Source organism: Nomascus leucogenys, chromosome 8 (genome assembly GCF_006542625.1).
Source record: "Nomascus leucogenys isolate Asia chromosome 8, Asia_NLE_v1, whole genome shotgun sequence".
NCBI classification, from domain to species: domain Eukaryota; kingdom Metazoa; phylum Chordata; class Mammalia; order Primates; family Hylobatidae; genus Nomascus; species Nomascus leucogenys.
In genome coordinates this window covers 19,209,368-19,229,841 of record NC_044388.1, presented here as the reverse complement: position 1 = coordinate 19,229,841, position 20,474 = coordinate 19,209,368, and the positions used below count along the sequence as shown (strand labels likewise).

The following is a 20,474-nucleotide window of genomic DNA, read 5'->3' as shown; positions in this document are numbered from 1 at the left end:
TTTTCACATTGGGAAAACAAAAACAAGAATAACTAAAAAATGTTGGGGCTTCATTAAATATCTTGCACCCATTGGACAAACACGAAACAATTACTTGAACCCAAGTCCCTCATATGGTGTGTAATGATCATGGTATGTATGACATCTATATAAAGCCTCTACATATCAGATTTTGGGTGAACTCCTCATTGTACCAACAAAATACAGTTCTCCAGTTCATGCCTAGATAATTAGAATAGCAAAAAATTGCCTTTATAGATACTCTTATTAAATTTTATATAGAAACGTTTACAAAACTAGTTGTATGCAAATAAAGTCTTACTTTAAATGTACTTGGGAAATGTTATTTTAAAAAGGTTTAAATTTTGTGATGAATCAAAGCCCTTCATAATATTGTTTACATAAACTTGAAAGTAACATTTATGAGAACTATTTGGCAATTAATTAGCAAACATTTATAGGGCACTTACAAATATGTGCAGCTAGAAATTCAAGAATATAAGAACATAAGACACAGCCCCTGACAGCAAGAAATTTATTATCTTGGTGAAAAATAAACATTATCAAATAAGATACACTTTTTTAAATGGCAGAAACCACTGTAGTACAGAATGTAACTGAAAGTTGATTATAGTTATATTTTATTTAATACAAGCAGCAAACTGCTGTAAGATTTCGGGGGGGGGGGCTTCCTTTAAGTTATAACCCAACCTGGATTTATACAGGCAGAGAAAAACCTTGAATGAAGAAAATATAGAGATTTAATCATTCCACATTGTCTACATGTTATCAAAACATCACACTGTATCCCATAAATGTATATAATTATGATGTCAATCAAAAATAGTATTAATTTTTTAAAAATAAATTAAGTGACCTTTTATGAGGTTGAATTGCTGATTTTGGACCATTTTGACCCCAAAAACAATTTTGTATGATTTGAACTACAGCAAAAGTTAATGTGGCTTAATTTTATCTTTATCATAAACATAAACAAAGAGTTTAAGAAAGTTAGATGTGTTAATACCAAAGAGAATATTAAAAAGTGCTTCAGAACTGTATACACAACCATATATTTTAGAACTATCCCTTTATATTTAAAGTATTTCCATTATAAACTATTCTAATATACAATGGCCCAAGTACCTCTACTAATTTTTCTATTTGTTTAATTCCATTTACCTTGCCTTAAAATTGCAAAATCTTAACTTCAAGAATACTTCTAATCCTACCTTATATCAAGGCTGACCCTCTGTCACACCAATAAAAGCCTACTGCAACTGTATTTTACTTAAAGCAGTTTAGTTCAGATATTAAACACCAAATCTTAAAACAGCATTCTACTGTCTTCTTGTCAGAACTCAAGTTCAGAGATCAGGAAGCTTTTCTGAAGTTCAGACATCAAAATGTTATATTTTGCTAACCATATGAGCCAATATAATCATCTGCCAAATCTTTACTCTTTGACAGTCCACGAATTAGGCAAAATATCTTGGAAATTTTAAGTAAGAATCTTTACACTGAGGTGCTATGGTCGGTCCCTTCTGTTGTTATATTTTCTCCAGTTCTTCCATCTAAGCAAGAGCCTGGCTATTTTTCATGAATGCCATCCTGTGAACAATGATCTTTGAATTTTAAAAGTTAGTGTATTTCTTTGAGGTGGCTTTTTCAAATGTTAAACTCTCTACATTAAAAACTTAAAAGTGTTCCTCCCTCTCTCACAGAAAGCAAAGAGTTCTCTACAGGTTTTTCCACTAAAAAAAAAAAAAAATCAGATACAGTTTTGTATTTAAAAGTAAGTGTTTGAGACTTTGCATTTTAGATGTAGCTTTATTGAAAGGGGTGACATTAAACAAATTGCATATTTGGGTATTTTTACCTCCCTCCTCTCCCCAACCTCAAATTACCTGGTTTAATTGCAGCATTATCTGTTATATTAAAGATTTTAACTGTCTGTTTCGGCGGCAATCCAAGTTCTCGGTAAAATTCCAAAATGGATGTAGCTTTCTAGAGGAAAAGCAGCACATATAAGTAATACATTGAATATTAAAAGTGGAATTGAATGCACAGAGATCTAAACCAAATTATTAACACCCCAGAAAATAAATCAAAGCATACCTTATTCCTCAATGAACAAAGGGCACCCAATTCCCCTTATTTAAGGGAGGTGAGATTTATAGCTATATTTTATTACATCTCTGTGAATAATCTTACTACTTAGATTCCAACCATGTACACAGTGTTCAAATATAGCACACTAGGAAAGACCTCTGTTCTGCAGGAAAATAAAGAGTTGTGCTCATATTTAAATTCTGACTGGAGACTGTCTGAATTAAGAACCCAAACCCCGAAAAATCAACTCTCTGCCTATTCTGCACTTATTCTAAACTGGAAGAAAACATGGTATGTTACATTTAAATGTTATGACCACAAACTTCAGAATCTCAAATGTGGCCTGGTTATATCTAGAGATACCTACATATCTCTGGCTAAATAATTTTCACACTCTATAAGGAAACTAAGTCACATCCTCTTCTAAAATCTTCAGCACTGTTTCCTCTTCCTCCCTTTGAGTTGATCAGATAAAAGAATTAAGAGAACTTCTCCATGCTTTTACCAAATCAAATTGTCTATACCAGCACTAATATATTAATAGTACTATCCTCCCACCCTACTCTAGGTTATACATGAGATGCACATGGAGAGCTCCTAGAAAATGCCAACAGCAAGGGCCCTCTGCTTAGAGATTGTATCTTCACTGTCTAGTGTGGGGTCTAGGCATTGCTAATTTTCAGGCGCCTCACATGATCTCTATGTCAAACTGGGGCTGGAAATCATGCTGATAGATGAGCTGTCCATACTTTTATTAAAAGCACTAATTCCCACCCCTTCTCACCTATTCAATGGTTTCCTCCTGAAATTGTCCCCACTCTCTTCTAAGAAATCTTCATTTTTTTCCCCCTTTCTACTGGAACTTCCTATCACTATATATAACATGTCACAATAATTCACATATTAAAACAAACTTTTTCCTGGCCACATATTCTTTAGCTAATTTTTCTGTTCTCCCTTACAGCAAAGCTCCTGGAAAGACTTGCCAAGTCTACTTTCTCTCCTCCCATTCTGTGAACCCAGTTTAATCAGTGCTTTCAGCTCCTAGCACTCAATGGAAAGTGCTTGTCATTCACCAAGGATCTCCATATGGTCAACCACACCGGTTGATACTCATTTTACTGAATCTACCAGCAATGCTTAACACAGGTGACCACTCTCTCCATGGAAGACTTTCTCTTGGCTTCCAGTTACTACTCTCTCAGTTCTCATATATGTGAATGTCTGCACATTTCTAACTTCAATTCCAAATTCTACTTTGAACTATACATTCACATGTCCAACTGCCAAGTCATTATCTCCACTTCAGTGTCATATAGAAACTTAAGCTTAACGTATCTAAAACTGAACTCAATTCCCTTCACCCAGCCTGCCCTTCCCTGGCCTTCTTCCAAATCTCAATAAAAAAGGCAACTCCATAATGCTGCCATATAAGTCAAAAATCTTAGTCACCCTTGATTCTTTTCTTCTTCACATTCCACGTCCCATTCATCAGCAATTCCTCCAGACTATTTAAAAATACAACCCACACCAACCACTTACCACCCCATCCCAATGTCAACCTCATCCACTATCTTCTGCCTGGATTATTTCAATAGCCTCCTAACTGGTCTCCAAGCTTCCACACTCCTGACTCTCTAGTCTGTTCTCAATTCACAGGCTGGCATTATCATTTTAAAACTCAAGCCATATCATATATCTACAGTAGCTTCTACTTCCTGCAGAATCAAGTCCTAAGTCCTTACCATGGTTTAAAATGTTCTACACAATCTGACCTCATCTTTTACTCTCCTCCTGACTCACCCTGCTTCAGAAAAAATGCGCTCCCTTATTGGCCCAAGAACACATCAAACACTGGCCTCAAGACCTTTGCGCATCCTATTGCCTCTGTCTAGAATGCTTTTCTGCCATATTTTTGCATGACTGGCTCCCTTACTTATTCAGGTATCAATCAAAATATCAACTTACCTTGTCTAGTTACTCAATCTGAAATAGCACCATTTTTTGTCACTTATCCCCTCAGCCTACTTTTATTTTATTAAAGCATATTATTTTATTAATACCAGTTTTTTAGGCATACCAGGAAGCTTCCGAGAAAAATCCTTTATATTTTTAGTATTACCCTTCAAAGCATTTATCTCCATGTGTCATGATACACATTTTTTACTGTTTCTATGTCAGCAGTACCCAACCTTTTTGGTACCAGGGACTGGTTTTCACGGAAGACCATTTTTCCACAGACCAATGGAGGCAGCAAGAGGGATGGTTTCAGAATGAAACTGTTCCACCTCAGATTATCAGGCATTAGAGTCTCATAAGGAGCATGCAACCTAGATCCTTCACATGCACAGCTCCTATAGGGTTTGCACTCCTATAAGAATCTAATGCTGCCACTGATCTGACTGACAGGAGGTAGAGCTCAGGTGGTAACTAATGCTCACTCACCTGCCATTCACCTCCTGCTGTGCAGTCTGGTTCCCAACAGGCCACAGCGCAGACCACAGCCCGGGAGTTGGGGACCCCTGTTCTATGTAACAGCCTCCCCATTTCACCCCCAAACCTACCCAAATGTAATGGTAGACTTGCTTTAGTTGCTGCTATATCCCCAGCTCCTGGTAGATCCTGCTGTCTGCTCTCCACTCCTGCCTTCTGTCCTGCTATTGTAAATATCACTACAACCAGTGCCACTAAAAACAAAACCTATAGACATCTTATTTTCTTATAATTCCTGGGTCTTCCCCCCACCTTAATTCTTAAGACTCGATATAGGTTGCCACAGGACTTGACAAAAAAGTTATGCCACTTTTTATTTCCTCATGTGAAGAGTGCCTCTTTCATCACAATATAACATAGTACATCTATTTTCCTGCTGTTCGCTCTCCCTCAACTTTCTAACCATAAATGAAGAACTTGCAGGCCCCCAATGGCTATGGTACTCTATATATGCTTACCTGAATCTGTCTGCACCACTCTCTTCATCTGTGATCTCCTCCCTACCCTGCATCTCCAAAGCTTCAAAGTTGAGGAAGAAGGAACAGCAGGCAGAGGTATCTGTGTTGGTTTTATTCTGGTGAAAGAGGCACTCTTCACACTGGGAAATGTAAGTACATGTCTCTAGTACTAAATTCAGTTATATTTCCTATCCAGATCCCTCTCTGAGCAGCCTTACCACAGCACATTGCTCCTTTGTCTATGCCAACACTAGACACTGGAATATCTCAATTACCGTCCATATCACCATACACTTATCTACTCAAATGTTGGTCAGCATGCTGACCTGTGAGCACCTGGATGGTAAAGGCCGTTTTTTATTCATCTGTGTCTCTGACTTTACAGCTAAGCACAGTGGCAGGTTAGACTATAAAGAAGTGGGCTAAACCAACGATGAAAAGAAACAGAAGATAACGGACAGGCAACCATCTGGGAAAAAGTTTGTCTAACTCCTCCCACTTTTCTACTCTTCTGCTGCATCAGTTCTTGGAACACGATGTTACTGTGTTTGTGGCCTCAATCTTCAGGTCTAGTTACTGTAAAAGTATAGGCCTAAGAGATATATCATGACTTGCTCTGAGGACGAACAAATTGGCAAGAAACTATTATAAAACCAAACCAATAGTAATTTGTAATTTTCAAAAAGCAAGAATAGCAGCAACTAAAAAACCCTAATCAACTCAAGATGACACTGATAATAACAAAGTATCCTTCTCCCAAATTCCAATGAAGTGCCTGCAGAGTCAGACTTGTTTGTAGAATATAGTATGTGAATACTCAGCAAACTTTAGTTACTTGTTCAGTTTAAAATGTAAACCATTAGTACTTATAACTTACTCAGTTGCCTATAGTTGACATGAAATTGGGTGGCACTGGCCTGTAGGCACACAGTTTAATTTTTGGATCAGTCTACAACTTACCAGGAATCCCCCTGGGGCTCTCCAGTGGAGCCTACAACAAATGCCGAGAAGCTCTACTTTGATGTCCACTGAAGACTGTTCTACACCTCACAGAGTTCTCTCAAGAAGCTATCCTTTCCTCCACAAGAGTGATAACACAAATTGATTCCAATCATTCTCTATTATTTTATTTCCTACATGCTGAAATTAACACTAACACCCAACATCACTATTATCAAGTCCCCTGCTTTTCATCTTCATTCATACTTCTGCAACAAGAGCAAACACAAAATTTTCATTTAACAGTATGGCTCCTTGAAATTATTTTCCTGACGTATAAAATTCAGATTTATTAAATTTTAGAATAGACTTCAAGTTTATTTTTGACATTCACCTATTCCACATGATTTTAAAAGCATATTATTTTGTTAATGCCAGCTTTTTAGGCATATCTGGAAGCTTCTGAGGAAAATCCTTTACTATTCTAGTAATACAAAACAGACAATATAAACATCTCATCCTAAGTAACTTTTTAGACTAAACCATAAATAGAACCAAGATAAAACATACTTCTTGATTATCATCCAATTTAACTAATAGTAAATACCTTTTTCTTTTAAAATCAAAATATTATAAAACTAATTAGGTCTCAGTCAGGAGGAAAACCAAATGCTCAAGTAGAGTTAAAACCAGAAGCAGCGTAAAAGACTTTTTTCTTTTTTTCAAACTTCTAAGTAAGTAAATGATTTCAAAAGGCAATTTAAAAGACTGACAGTACTGTCACGCTTGGATAATCCCATCTACGAGGTTGCATTCTTTTCCCCCACTTCAAAGTTCTCTGCAATTATCCTTCCCACAATGAAAATGCCTCTCCTCCTAAGATGAATTGATTTAATCAATGTTTAAGGCCACTTAACTTCCTCATTCAAAAACACTATGTACCACATCAGTTTTTATTTATAAGGTACAAAATAAAAAGGCAACGTAGTCTAATTTCTTGGAGGCATAAATTCTCTACAGATTAAAAGAAAACAGTTCTAACACTATTATAAAGTGATTTAATTTCCAAATGTTTAGATATATGAAATTTTATATTCACAGGTCTGTTTTTTAAAAAATCCTCTATAATCAATCTATTTGCATTTTTTCCTGAGAGCTATAATATGGAAGTCTGTATACTTTTAGTTTCAAAAATCTTTGTTTTCAAACAAAAATGCTGTATTTACAAAGAATTCTAAAACTTCATTTTCACATTTCATTTTGAAGAAAGGTCATTTTATAGACAAAGCTTTTTCTTGTTATTGTAATAAATGTCACCTGGACTTAGAAATTTTATATCTTGAAGAAATTTTATATCTTGAAGAAAGAAGGTCCTTTGCAGTACTTTCTATGCTAGAGAAGTGAAGTTTTCAAAGTTTATGTAAATTAAGTGAGTCAAAATCCACAACATTAGAACACAACATCCAAATCACCCTCCTGTGCTATGTAACCACTGAAGAGAATAAAGCTATCAGAATAAGCTAAAGAGAAAAAAATGGCCGGGCGCAGTGGCTCACGCTTGTAATCCCAGCACTTTGGGAGGCCGAGGCGGGCGGATCACGAGGTCAGGAGATCGAGACCACAGTGAAACCCCGTCTCTACTAAAAATACAAAAAATTAGCCGGGCGTGGTGGCGGGCGCCTGTAGTCCCAGCTACTCGGAGAGGCTGAGGCAGGAGAATGGCGTGAACCCGGGAGGCGGAGCTTACAGTGAGCCGAGATTGCGCCATTGCACTCCAGCCTGGGCGATAGAGCGAGACTCCGTCTCAAAAAAAAAAAAAGAAAAAGAAAAAAATGTGTGAACACCCTCGACTATGAAATGCAATGTCTATCATTTCTGTAATATTTTAAATTATTAGTACTGTTATAGTAATACTATTAGTATTACTTTCATAAAATTTTGATTATAACACATCTTCATCACTAAGTAAAATACAATAAATTGAGCTCCCATGTACTTTTTTTCTCCAAACTTGTTTTTTCTTGAGAATTAAAATATTCAGAGAACCAATGTGAGACTTTCAGAACTGGAAGAGAATTCAGAGACCATCAAGTACTATTCCTTGTTTTTACGGGTAAGAAAATAGATGTTCAAAAGGTGAGTAAAGGGGACCTAAAGGTAGAAATCAGGATTAGAATTCAACTCTTCTGATCCCACATCACTTGTTTTCTCACCACCTCATATTTCAGAGGGGGCAATCCTCACAGACATGGCTGGGGCAGAAGGGATTACCCTAGCATGCTTGATTTACAAATATTAAGGCCATGAAGGCATCAATTTACAAAACTGGTAATGAAAATGAAGATGACGATGCTAGTCATTACAAAAACACAGAAGTACAATCAAGTAGAAAACAGTGGCATCTATCAAACCAAAGAATTACTCATATGAAGGCTGGCACATAACAAATTTTTAAAAAGTCAAACACTTGATTTTTTTAAAAAGTTCCTATAAATATCTCATTGTACTCTAATTACTATGGAGTTATTTGAAACCCGAGTTTGTTAGTCACTAAACTGTTAAGAATAGCAGCACAGATATTATGACAAAGCTTTAAAGAAAAATAAATGGAGTATGCTACCATAATATTCAAAAATAGCTAACTTCTCTAACACGAAACAAAATAAACCATGTCACAGATTTCAGTGATTTCCACCACCACTTATTGACTAATCAGTATTTCTCACCATTTACAGAACTATGATTTCCGGTGAACATCTCAAACATCTCTTTCCTCCAAAGCTTCCCTTTTCCTTGTTCCTATCCCAGAGTATGGAATCAGCACTGACCTAGTTCTGTCCTCCCACCCACTCCTTTCCAATCCCTGCCCCTTCCAATCTCAATGCAACTGCCTTGCTTCTAAAGGCTCTTATCAACTCTCTCCTGATCTCTTAAAACAATCTCCTAAAAACTGTTTCCTCCTATCAGATTTTTAAAATTTTAGTTAACTAATTTAACAATCTGAACAAGTTACTGACCTAGTTAAAGAATTCAGAAAGCACCTCAAAGTCCATAAGATGAAGTCTAAACCTCACACACTACCTTGATAACTGCAGCTTCACCACCCTCCCAACACTGGCCCAGGCCTGCACACTAAAATGCAGCCACATTACACTTCTCTCCCCAAGCACACATGCTCTTCCATGTTGTCTCTGCTTCTGCAGAGGTCATTCTCTCTGGCATGCCTGTAACACCCATTTTCCTTTCTATTCTCCTCCCTGTGAAACCTCCTGGGATTTTCCCTGGCAGAATTGGCTGTCTCCGGTTCTGTGCTCCTTGGATTTATAATATTGTACTGGGATGGCTGTTTTATTTGTGTAACTTCCTCACTAGCTTATGAGCTCCCAGTGGGTAGATATCAAGACACAGTTAGGTAAGGCTCTGGTGTCTGTCGCTCTACCTTTTAACAGTGGGTGACTTTGAATGAGTTAGTTAACTGCGTTAGCCTCAGAGGCTGAAAAGTTTACATAAAGTAACAAATGAAAAAGGCGTAATGCTTACGCACTTGGCATGTAATAAATGTTCAATAAAAGTTAATTATGATAAGAAAATAGAGTAGTTGGTAGGATAAACACCTGATAGTTTTGATAGTCAGGGTATGGGCTGTATCCTAATTTCTGCCTTGTTCATTTCATAAACAGTTTGCAATGAAAAAAAAAGTTTGTCTTAGAGATAAGCAATGTGTTCTAGTAAACCTAAAGATGTTTACTGAAAACCACTCCCATTTTGAGAAAGGTTTTCTGGTTTTAGTTATTCAATACAGGATACTCACCGGGCAGCTTTTCCAAACTTAAACTACAAACTCAGTACTCTACTTAAAAAAAAAGCTTTATTAAAAAAAATCTGATTTGGGTTCTTATACAGCTTTCTCCCAAACACTGCAAGCTCCTTCTAGAATACACAAAATTAATTTCCACAAGCTCTTGGTGTCAAGAGTTAAGACAATTTTCCATAGGAAGAAAGTGAAATGAAACATAAAACAATAACAAAATAACCAAATCTACTGAGTGTCTGTTATATTCCAGGCACATTTGAAAAACCTAATTTAATCTTTGTGATAAACCTATTAGGTATGTAGTATTTTTATTCCCTTGTACAGATATACAAGCACTACAGCTTAGAGAGGTAAAATTACTTGTTCCAGATACAGGGAGAGGTATTAGAACAAACTCAAGAGTCTCCAAGACTCCTGGGCAAAATGGCTGTGCCAGACTGCCTCCCCCAAATACACAATTTACCTCACAAACAAATGCAAGTTTGCGGCTGTGGAACAATCTCAAAACATAAACTCATCCAGATTTGAAACTGATGAAAAATGCAGTATTCTAGCTATGAAAATACATCCTTACACGAAAACGTGATACAGTTTTTCCTCCTACAGACAGGGCTGCCATTTTTCCATTATGATTTTCCTTTGAAGTATATTTTAAGACATGACAGTCTTGTACCTAAAAAAAAAAAACATAAAAAAACTAAGCATGTGCCAATACATATTTTAACATTACAAACCAGCCACATTGAGACATTAGGACAAATAGGAATTCCCTACAGTTACTTACCTTATCTTTCCTCTAACACCAACCACAATCTTAAAAACATAAATTTTTAAAAAATGATTAAATACGCACTTTGGGAGGCCGAGGCGGGCGGGTCACGAGGTCAGGAGATCGAGACCATCCTGGCTAACACGGTGAAACCCCATCTCTACTAAAAATACTAAAAATTAGCTGGGCATGGTGGTGGGCGCCTGTAGTCCTAGCTACTCGGGAGGCTGAGGCAGGAGAATGGCGAGAACCCAGGAGGTGGAGCTTGCAGTAAGCCAAGATCACGCCACTGCACTCCAGTCTGGGTGACAGAGCGATTCTCCGTCTCAAAAAAAAAAAAAATTAAATACATACAGAAAAGAACATATACAACAAAATGAGTATAAACAAAATATACATGTAACCACTACCCAGCTCAAGAAGTAGAATCCCAAAAGCCCGTGTGTGTCTCTTCCCAATCACCTCCTCATCTTTTTACCCTACAGCAGGAGTTCTCAAAAGTATGGTCACCAGACAAGCAGTGTCAGGATCCCCTGGGAACTTAATAAGGCGCTGATTCTCAGGCCTCAATCCAGACCTACTGAATCAGAATCTTTGTGTTTTATAAGACCTGTAAGTGATGCTGAGGTTCACTAAAGTTTGAGAAGCACTGCCCTAGAAATAACTCTTGACATTTATGATAACCATTTATTTTTCTTTATAATTACTATATTGGAAAGTATTGCTTAATAATGTATTTAGAATTGTCTGCTTTAAACTTTATATAAATGGAATCAGATTTTATGGATTTTATGTACTCTTCCATGTCTTACTTCACTTAACATATTTTTAAAGTTCAACTATATTGTGTAGCTCTATTCTGTTCATTATCATTGCTGCACAACATTTCATTATGTGAATATAACATGATTTGTTTACCCGTTCCACTGTGGACAGAGACTTGGGTTATTTCTAGTTTGTTGGCATTAAGTGTGATGCTGCTGCTCAAGTTTTCTAGTAATACTTGGAAGTGGAATTGCTAGACTACAAGGCTAACCTGTCTTAATTTTGCCACATAATGCTAAAGTGTTTTCCAAAATGGTTTTGTACCAATTTGCAATCCCACCAGCTATTACTGAAAGCCCCCCGCCCCTGCCAGTTTCTTCAGAATTCACAAAACTATCGTCTTATACTTGATCATTCAGGGCCAATCATAATTTGCAAAGGATCTATAGACTCTTTGTGCCTTATTAGCACTCTAAGCATTTAGGTGCATGAGCTCTTACTTTACATCACCTGTATCATTACTTGCCTAAGACTAAGCAGCAAGATCAACTGAGTTGCTCAAAGTGATTTGGGGAGTGATGATCTCTTACCAGTATCTTTCTATAATAATAATAACAACGATAATGATAAAGACAATAGTAGCTAATATTTAGTGGACACTTAACATTGTTTCAAGTGCCTGACATTTATCATCTTGTACAATCTACACAATAACCTTTTGAGGTAGGTCACAATTATTTCTTTTACAGAATAGAGTATCTTTCACAGATGAGGCACAGTGCTCCAAGGAATACACTAGTAAGTGGCAGAATCAGGATTGCAACTCAGGTATTCCGGTCGCAGGACACACATTCTTACCCATTAGACTATAGCTTATCTTAGCGAACAAAATACAGCTTCACCAGATAAGAGTATCATATTCTGTTAGCAAAAAGATCAAAACCGTAATTTGGAGTTGAAAGAACGCCATAAAAGAAAACAAAATGGGATTGTGTTTTTTTCCGATTATGAAGTAAACAGGGAGATCTGTAAAAGGCTAGGTTATACTTAAAAAAAAATTCATTGCTCCAGTTATCCCAATACCAGTATCAGAAGGCCACTGCTCAGGCAAGGGTGAGAACATTCCTGAAACCACCATAAGTTCTTTAATACTATTTATGTTCAACATTACCCCTTTCTTCACCACACAGTTCCATGTTTCAGGATACAAATAGTTCTTGTTAAGGTTTGCACAAATAGATCTTGAAACACATAGATATCACTTACGTCTTCTGTTTCTCTCTTACCTGAAGTAATGTGACCACATGCTTTTGACCATCCTTGGTCCATAAAGGCATCATGCCCAGCTTCAAGGCAATAAGGCCAACTCTAAAGGAACCTGGCAATTAAAACCAAAGCAATGTGAACAAAAGCTTTTGCAACATTCACCAACATGAAAGCAACATTCACCAACATGATGAAATCGTTTTTCCTAAAATCAGGTTTCCGTATGAGGAGCAGGCACATAAGAAATATGCTAATATATATTCAGAGAGTAAAATAGGACTGTTCTTTACAGATGTCAGTGCCTTCAACCATGCCTGGCATGACATATTAGTGCTCAATAAATATTTGTAAAATGAACAAACATAAATATATGAAATAAAGAAAACAGAGAAGTTAGATATATTCTGGTTTTAAATAATGGCATTCATATAGGGCATGATAAGTCCATCATTTTGCTTTCCTAGTATCAATTCTTACCCAACTTTATTCATTAGAAAACATCTATCACTCAAACTCTGAAAAGATAGCTGAGGCTATAGAGATGCCACGACTGGTCATATATTGCTAAAATATGTCAGTCTACAACCAGACACTTAGATTCTTTGCATAAACTGGTAAAGTTGCCTCACTAAGAAGTTTTGATAACTATCCAATTCGACTGTCACAATAAACCCTAACCAGGGACCACACACTTAATAGAAAAGGCCTTACTCCTCTTGTTCTGGCCACACATGGGTTTAGCATCCTTCTAGACACAAAGAGCTGATTCAGGGGTTATGCTTCCCAAATCTACAGTGCTAAGGCATCCCAGATGAACATCCATGCAACACATTACAATTTACATCATACTCTTCCAGCCTTTCTTTCCTGACTTATATTCTTTTTAGCTGAAGTAAACAAGAGAATGTATGCAGAATGATTCTCCCTTCACCTATAAAACAGCTTCTCAAGGAGGTCTTTATTATCATGACATTCACTAAAACTAGACTAGGAGGTTGGAAATAAACTTGCAAAACAAACCACAATAAAACAGACGCAGCACATGAAAAATAAATTCAAGAAATGATAAATTATCAGGCGGTCACTATGATTTTAAATGTGTCCAGCCACACAGTAATTAGGAAATGAGAGCTCATCAAATACAAAATAATCACCTGGTTCCCAAGGATGTATAGGCCATGGTTCATCTTTCAGAGGACATAGTTTACTTGCTAATTGGGCTTTATCTTCATCAGAGACCAACTGCTTAATGAATGGGACATTTTCTTCAGAAAGATGCTCATCCCACCATGTACCACTCTTTCCATGAAGACCTCTAACAAAAAGCCAGATGTGTGTTCTACAAAAAGAAAAAACAAATAAAACCAAACCACAATTTAAAAACTTCCTCCACTTATTATAGAAAAGGGAAGTCACAAATTGGAAAGTGTGGTCAGGGCCTTGGGAAAGGGCTTGGATTCTGTATACCTTTTTTTCTTGTCTCCAACCTTTTCCTCACCCCATTCCTTCGGATAAGGCTCACATTTAAACTGTTAGTCGTTACCCTGGAGAAAAAAATTCATCTTCTCCTCGCAGATAAACAGATTCCCAAAAAAACAGTCCTACCTATAGACATGAGAAGCCACTAACCCATTTGGAAGTGTACCTTAATAGTTTTACATTCAGTGGAGGTGGCAGAAGGTGGCATGCTGATCTTTGTCTAATAAGCTCACCGCCTCCCTGCAATGACATGGCCTAGGTTCAGAGAAGTGAAGAAACTGGGTGTGCAAAGTTAAAAGATCCACAAAAGTCATGACCTCTGAACAGGTGAACGTACCAAGAAAGACCTTAGTGGGTGGAGGTCAGGAAGAAGGGGTGTAATTCTTGCATGGAGGGTCAGAACAGAAGTAAAGCTTTCTGCAGTCTACTCTCCTTTTGTAGTCAGGTAAATTCAGGTTAGATTCCCAATTTCCCACTTATTAGTTGAGTGACTTTGGGCAAATTAACTCACCTCTCTAACCTTCAGTTTTATCTGTAAACCTTATGATAGTAGTTTGTTCCCGTGAGGCTACATAAGGCACCTAATACACTTAGCGGAGCTCTTAGTACCTGGCAAACGCTCACTAATTTTAAGATATGATTGCTGTTAATAGCGTTCGCTGCTAGTGGCTGGCTCATAAGCGTTTTTTAAAAATCACCACTTCAATCCCCTTAGAACGCGCTTCCTTAGGTTAATGGCCCTTATTCTTCCGTGTCCCACGTCTCAACAGAGCCCCTTCCTCCTCCACCCAGGGGAGGCCCAACTGCACCAGGCCATTCCACTGCTTTAGGACGCAACTGTGCAGGTAGGACACCCTCACACCTTCCTACCTGTTCCCCGGGCCCAGGGCAGCACCCAGGCCGTCTCCGACTCGACCCAGCACCTGGGCGCCGACCTGCGTCAGCAGCCTCCAACCCGGCATGGATTAGCCCGGGAAGACTCGACTCACGACTTCCGGGCGCCCCGCCGCTCTCCTTTCAGGGAGTCCCCACGCCACCGCCACGTGGACGCAGCAGCCGTGGGGAAGTTGTCGCAATGGTCGCCGGAATGGTCGCCGGCCGATGCCCTCCGCGACGGAAAGAAAGCCGCCGGATCCACTTCCGGTGCATTTTACAATGATCTCCGGGCACTAGAGTCGCTCCCCAGAAACTATAGTTCCGCTTCCACCGTTGTCCTACTTTGGATCTGAGTTGGAGTAGGCAGGGGTGGGTGGGGACTGACTCGCCCCTCCAGGGGTAAAATAAAAGGAATGTTCAGAATTTAAACTTTAGAAGAATAAGGGCAGACTTCCTGAGGACGCTAAGGAAAATGAAAACACTTCTAAATAGTGCCCGTTGTGAGGCAATGCATTATGCTAAACAGCGCTTGATAATCCTATATTAATCATAAAAAACGGTCCTGAAAGGAAGTAGTTATTTTTCAATTATACATGAGGAAACTGACTCAGAATTTACGTGCTGGACCAAAGCAACACATCTGGCAGAGGAGCAGAGTTGGCACTGAAACAGAGTTGGCATGTGTTATCAGTAGACTACACCCATAGAAATGATGTATGCCTTCTAGGGCTGGATCATAAAACATATTGTTACTGCAGCTTTTGTCTCTTGGATTGCTCCCTATGGAGAAAGCTAGCCGTCATTTCCTGCAGACACTCAAACAGCTCTGCAGGGAGAAACATACAAAGAGGAATCAACTAGCCAGTCATGACTGAGCCACCTAGGAAGTGGATCCACTAGCCCTAAGCGGCAACTCATGGAGACGTTAAGCCTGAATCTCCCAGCCAGGCAGCTTGTGAAATCCTGACCAGGAGAAATTGCCAGAGAAAATAAATGATTACTGGTTTTTTTTGAGTCATTAAGCTTTAGGGTAATTTGTTATGCAGTAATAGATAGCTAATACACCTTCTGCACAAACAATCGCTTGTCTTGGGTTCCAGATCTAGCCTAATAACCATGTATGTGACTAGGATATTTATTCTTCTACTAATTCCCTTGTCAGATTACTGTTTGTAGAAATTTGGAAATAAGAACTTTAAAGTGTAGCTATTTCAACCTTCTCTTTTTACTAGAGATCTGGCTATCCTGGCTTAACAGGTCCAGACAAAGGTCAATTCCTGGCCATTACTTGGACTTTAGTGGGCTAAAAATTCTTTGCTTTGCTTGTCCATTCATTCAACTCATTGCTATTGCAGTTACCTTAGACACTTTTCAATAATATTTTGGACCTTGAAGCAAAAACTACATCTCTTCATTCTAGCCATGCTGTCTGGCTTCCCAGATACTTAAGGATGGCTCTTCATTGAACAAACATGTTTTGAGGTGTGCTACATGCAAGAAGTTGAGAATAAGAAGAAGATTTCTGTACTACTGCCAATAACTAACATTTCTTATCCATATAGTGTGCTAGAGTATGTGCTCAGCATTGTGGAAGCCCATCAGCCAAGGCTACTAGAAGAAAACGTGAACTCATACAAAGTTGAGTTTAATTAGCTTGATGCAGCAAAAGACAGCATATGTCTGAGGATGTTTCCAAGAGTGACCTGGGAGGGGCTTGAAATGAAATTTGGACTTAAGGCTGAGTGATTTTAAGGTGGCATCAGAGAAGTAGGAACTTGTTTTAGAATGGATGCTGTCAAGAAGAAAGGACAGTTCGGCAATTGGATATCTTGATAATCTTTGTTCTAGAGATAGGAAGAACAGAGAGGAAGTGGGCATGATGTTCATAAGGAAGCAGCAATCACTCAGAATAAGGAACTGTTAGTCATTTTGTGGCAGTGGTGTGGCCTACAGTATGGTCTGTAACAAATATTGTAATGATGGGCTGGGCGTGGTGGCTCAGCACTTTGGGATGCCAGGGCGGGTGGATCACAAGGTCAGGAGATTGAGACCATCCTGGCTGACATGGTGAAACCCCTTCTCTACTAAAAGTACAAAAAAAAATTAGCCAGGCATAGTGGCTGGCGCCTATAGTCCCAGCTACTCAGGAGGCCGAGGCAAGAGAATGGTGTGAACCTGGGAGGCGGAGCTTGCAGTGAGCTGAGATTGAGCCACTGCACTCCATCCTGGGTGACAGAGCAAGACTCCTTCTCAAAAAAAAAAAAAAAAAAAAAGAAATATTGTATTGATGTTCTGCTATAAACACTGCAGTCCAGTTACTAATAGTATTCATTTTTACTCTCTCAGTATATTTTCTCACTTGATTGTTATAACAATTTGCTGTGACAATAGTATAATTATCTGGATCTTACAGTTAAGAAAATAGGCATACAGAGATTACATAACTTAAATAAAATCACCCAGCTATTAACTGGTAGAACCAAAGACTATGACCATAGATAGAGCTTATGCTTTTAGACATTTTGTTTCTTTGGATGACAAATATGTCGCTACTCTTGCCTTGGAATTTCTTTAAGGCTAAAGAGGAAAATCGGTAAGTAAACATATCACATGCAGTGGTGAGTGAGGATTGAAGAGGTAGCCATTTGGTCTAACCTTTTCCCATAGTACCAAATATCTCCTAGTCCATAAGGACGACCTTGACAGCAGGCACCACTGCCGAACTGAACCAAAGTAAAACATAGTTTGTCTGCTGTCATGAAAAATGTGTCTCCTGATTGCCAGCCAGGGCTGAGTGGTGTCATACTTGATTTAGTCACTGCAATATGCTGCTAACTGATAGTTACCAGGCCCAGTTGTCAAGGGACCCAGCCTAGGCTTTTCTAGGGCAGTCAGGCACTGACCTAGAGCTTCCTGTTATTTCTGATGTCATCCTTCAGAAACTGCCTTAGACCCTGAAATTGTAGTGCCATTTTGCCTCTCTAAGATTTCAATTCCTTATTGGAACAAAGATAACTTGCACTTTCTCTTTTTAGTGCTACAGTTCTATAACTCTTACTCCACTAATTCAGACCAACAGATGATCTCATAAGCCTTCTCTTATTAAATAAAACATTAGGAATAGATTCATTTTTGAATTACTAAAGCTATGTTCAACACAAGAGAATAATCATAGAAGGAGCAGATTTCAAAGCAAGAGTTCACTGGAAATAATCTTTTATATGTGTTCCTGCCATTAGGCTCTACCATTAGCTCTTATAATGTTTGTGATGTATCCTGTATAGTTGGATTATTGCAAGATGGTAAATTTTTTGTTGGGTAATTTCCATTTTAGTATTCACTTATGCTGTCTCTTAGTTTATAACATACCTTATATTTGAAATTAGAAATCTTTTAAACAATGATTTGGATTTACTAAGTTTTCCTTGACCTTCCTCCATTTTTCTCAAGTTGTGAGAATCTAGCATATTTTAAAATCAGTAAAGATGTTATGAAGGTGAGTCAAGCATCCAATGGGGATATAGATAAAATAAACTTTAAGAGATTTTTGAACTTTAAGATTCCATTGCTGGCTGAAATAGAAAATTTGAAAGGCTGTATTGCAAAATCCACAGATACTCATTCAATAAGAGAATGAATTCTGCTTCAATGTCCTTCAGTAAGGCCAAATCACAATTTGTAACTTTAATATATTGCTTTTAAAACATAATTTTTATTTGTAAATTCCCAAGTAAGCCCACAGACTTTAGGGTTCCAAGAGATGATCAGAATTAAAATTCATTTGGCTTGAAGAAAGCCTAAAAAAAATTGAAAAAAGCAGTATGGCCATGTAGTAATCTGGGTTTAAGGTTTCAAAACTTAATGTAATTATACCAATGTGCATTTTTTAAAGTTCTTTGATTACTTAGAAAAAATATTAGCAACAGACAATGTAGCATCACATGCCAAGGAACCAATGCTTTTCAGAAGGACATCTCTTCCTCCCTGGTCTTCCTCCCAATGCCAGTGTAGTTTTGATGGCTAGAGTATAGCTCTAAACCAGTGGATACTCTAGTCACCTAGAATCATAATCAGGATTACCCCTCTGAGCCTTACAGATACAGAATCTGGAGAAATTCTAAAGACTGAGTTCATTTAGGATTTTGATTCCACTTAGAGGAAGCCTAGGGGTTCCCAGAAAAATGATAAATAACTAACATTTGCATTGCTTTTGCTAAGTGGCAGACACTGATCTATGTGCTTTCCATATATTAACTTATTTAATCCTCACCTGTGAAGTGGGTACTGTTAGTCTCATCCCCATTTTACAAATATGGAAACTGAGGCACAGAGAAGATGAGCAGGTCATTCAAGTGCACAAACTTTACATTTGTTAAATAAGTGGTGGAGCCAGGAGTTGAGGCCAGGCAGGCTGTCTACAGAGTCCAAGTGCTTAACTGATCTGCTGTACTGCCTCTTTCCTTAGAAGAGAAAGCTACATTGCACATTATTGGAACACTCAGCTCAGCATCCAGAGGATGCCCCAGACCAGCAAAGATTGATGATGATAGTGCTAAGCCTGCATCTTTAGGCGTCTGATCAGTCTAGATCAGAATCAGTCGGTCTCAAGAGAGAATGATGAGGCCAAACTGCTTGAGATATTCACCCATTCAATTCCTATGCAACCTCATTGGAGGCTTTTCAGAGCCCACGTGATGTCGTAAGCCTGTGATTCTCAACCCTGAATGTGTACAAGATTTACCTGGGAATCTTGCTAAAATGCTGAACCTGATTCATTAGGTCTAAAGTGGGATCTAAGAGTCTGCATTTCTAACAAGCTCAAGATGAAGCTCAAGAGTCTGCATTTCTAACAAGCTGACCACATACTGGGTAGCAGCATTCGAAAAATGGCTGTGAACTCAGAGCCAAGAGACTTGGGATTCAATCTCAGGTCTAAACTTAACTAGCAGTGCGACACAGAGTAAATCACTTCACCTCTCTGCCTGTTCATCTGATCAGCTGAGGCCCCTTCTAGTCTTCTAAGTGAAAGTCCTTCTGGAAGGTAGAAAACAATAGTCATATTATTCTTTCTTTTTTTTTTTTTTGTAAAGATGGAGTCTCGCTCTGTCACCAGGCTGGAGTGCAGTCTCACTCTGTCACCAGGCTGGAGTGCAGTGGCGTGATCAAGGCTCACTGCAACCTCCGCCTCCTGGGTTCAAGCGATTGTCCGCCTCGGCATACCAAGTAGCTGGGTTTACAGGGGCCCGCCACCATGCCCAGCTAATTTTTGTATTTTTTTTTTAAGTAGAGACAGGTTTCACCATGTTGGCCAAGATGTTTTTGATCTCTTGACCTCATGATCCACCTGCCTCAGCCTCCTAAAGTGCTGGGATTACAGGTGTGAGCCACTGCTCCCAGCCACAATAGTCACATTATTCTAAATGTTTATGTCCTAATTCTTGAAATCTGTAACTGTGCTTTATTACATGACAAAAGGGACTTTGCAGATGTAATTAGAGTTTTG

At 38.4% G+C, this 20,474-nt stretch overlaps 1 protein-coding gene across 6 annotated transcripts in view; it reads right to left on the bottom strand.

Annotated features, from left to right (window-relative positions):
* Positions 1–15,252, bottom strand: part of MRPL3 (mitochondrial ribosomal protein L3) — a 91,840-nt gene extending 76,588 nt beyond the window's left edge. For all 6 annotated transcript variants that reach the window (XR_004031283.1, XR_004031284.1, XR_004031285.1 and 3 more), the window contains exons 1-5: positions 14,966–15,252; positions 13,771–13,955; positions 12,637–12,728; positions 10,391–10,489; positions 1,908–2,007 (exon numbers count right to left, since the gene is read on the bottom strand). Coding sequence is in view for 3 of the 6 variants with exons in the window: in XM_030816830.1 (XP_030672690.1) it covers positions 1,908–2,007; positions 10,391–10,489; positions 12,637–12,728; positions 13,771–13,955; positions 14,966–15,057 (568 nt within the window). In the remaining 3 variants the exon portion in view is untranslated. The remainder of the gene's footprint in view (positions 1–1,907; positions 2,008–10,390; positions 10,490–12,636; positions 12,729–13,770; positions 13,956–14,965) is intronic.
* Positions 15,253–20,474: the final 5,222 nt, after the last annotated feature.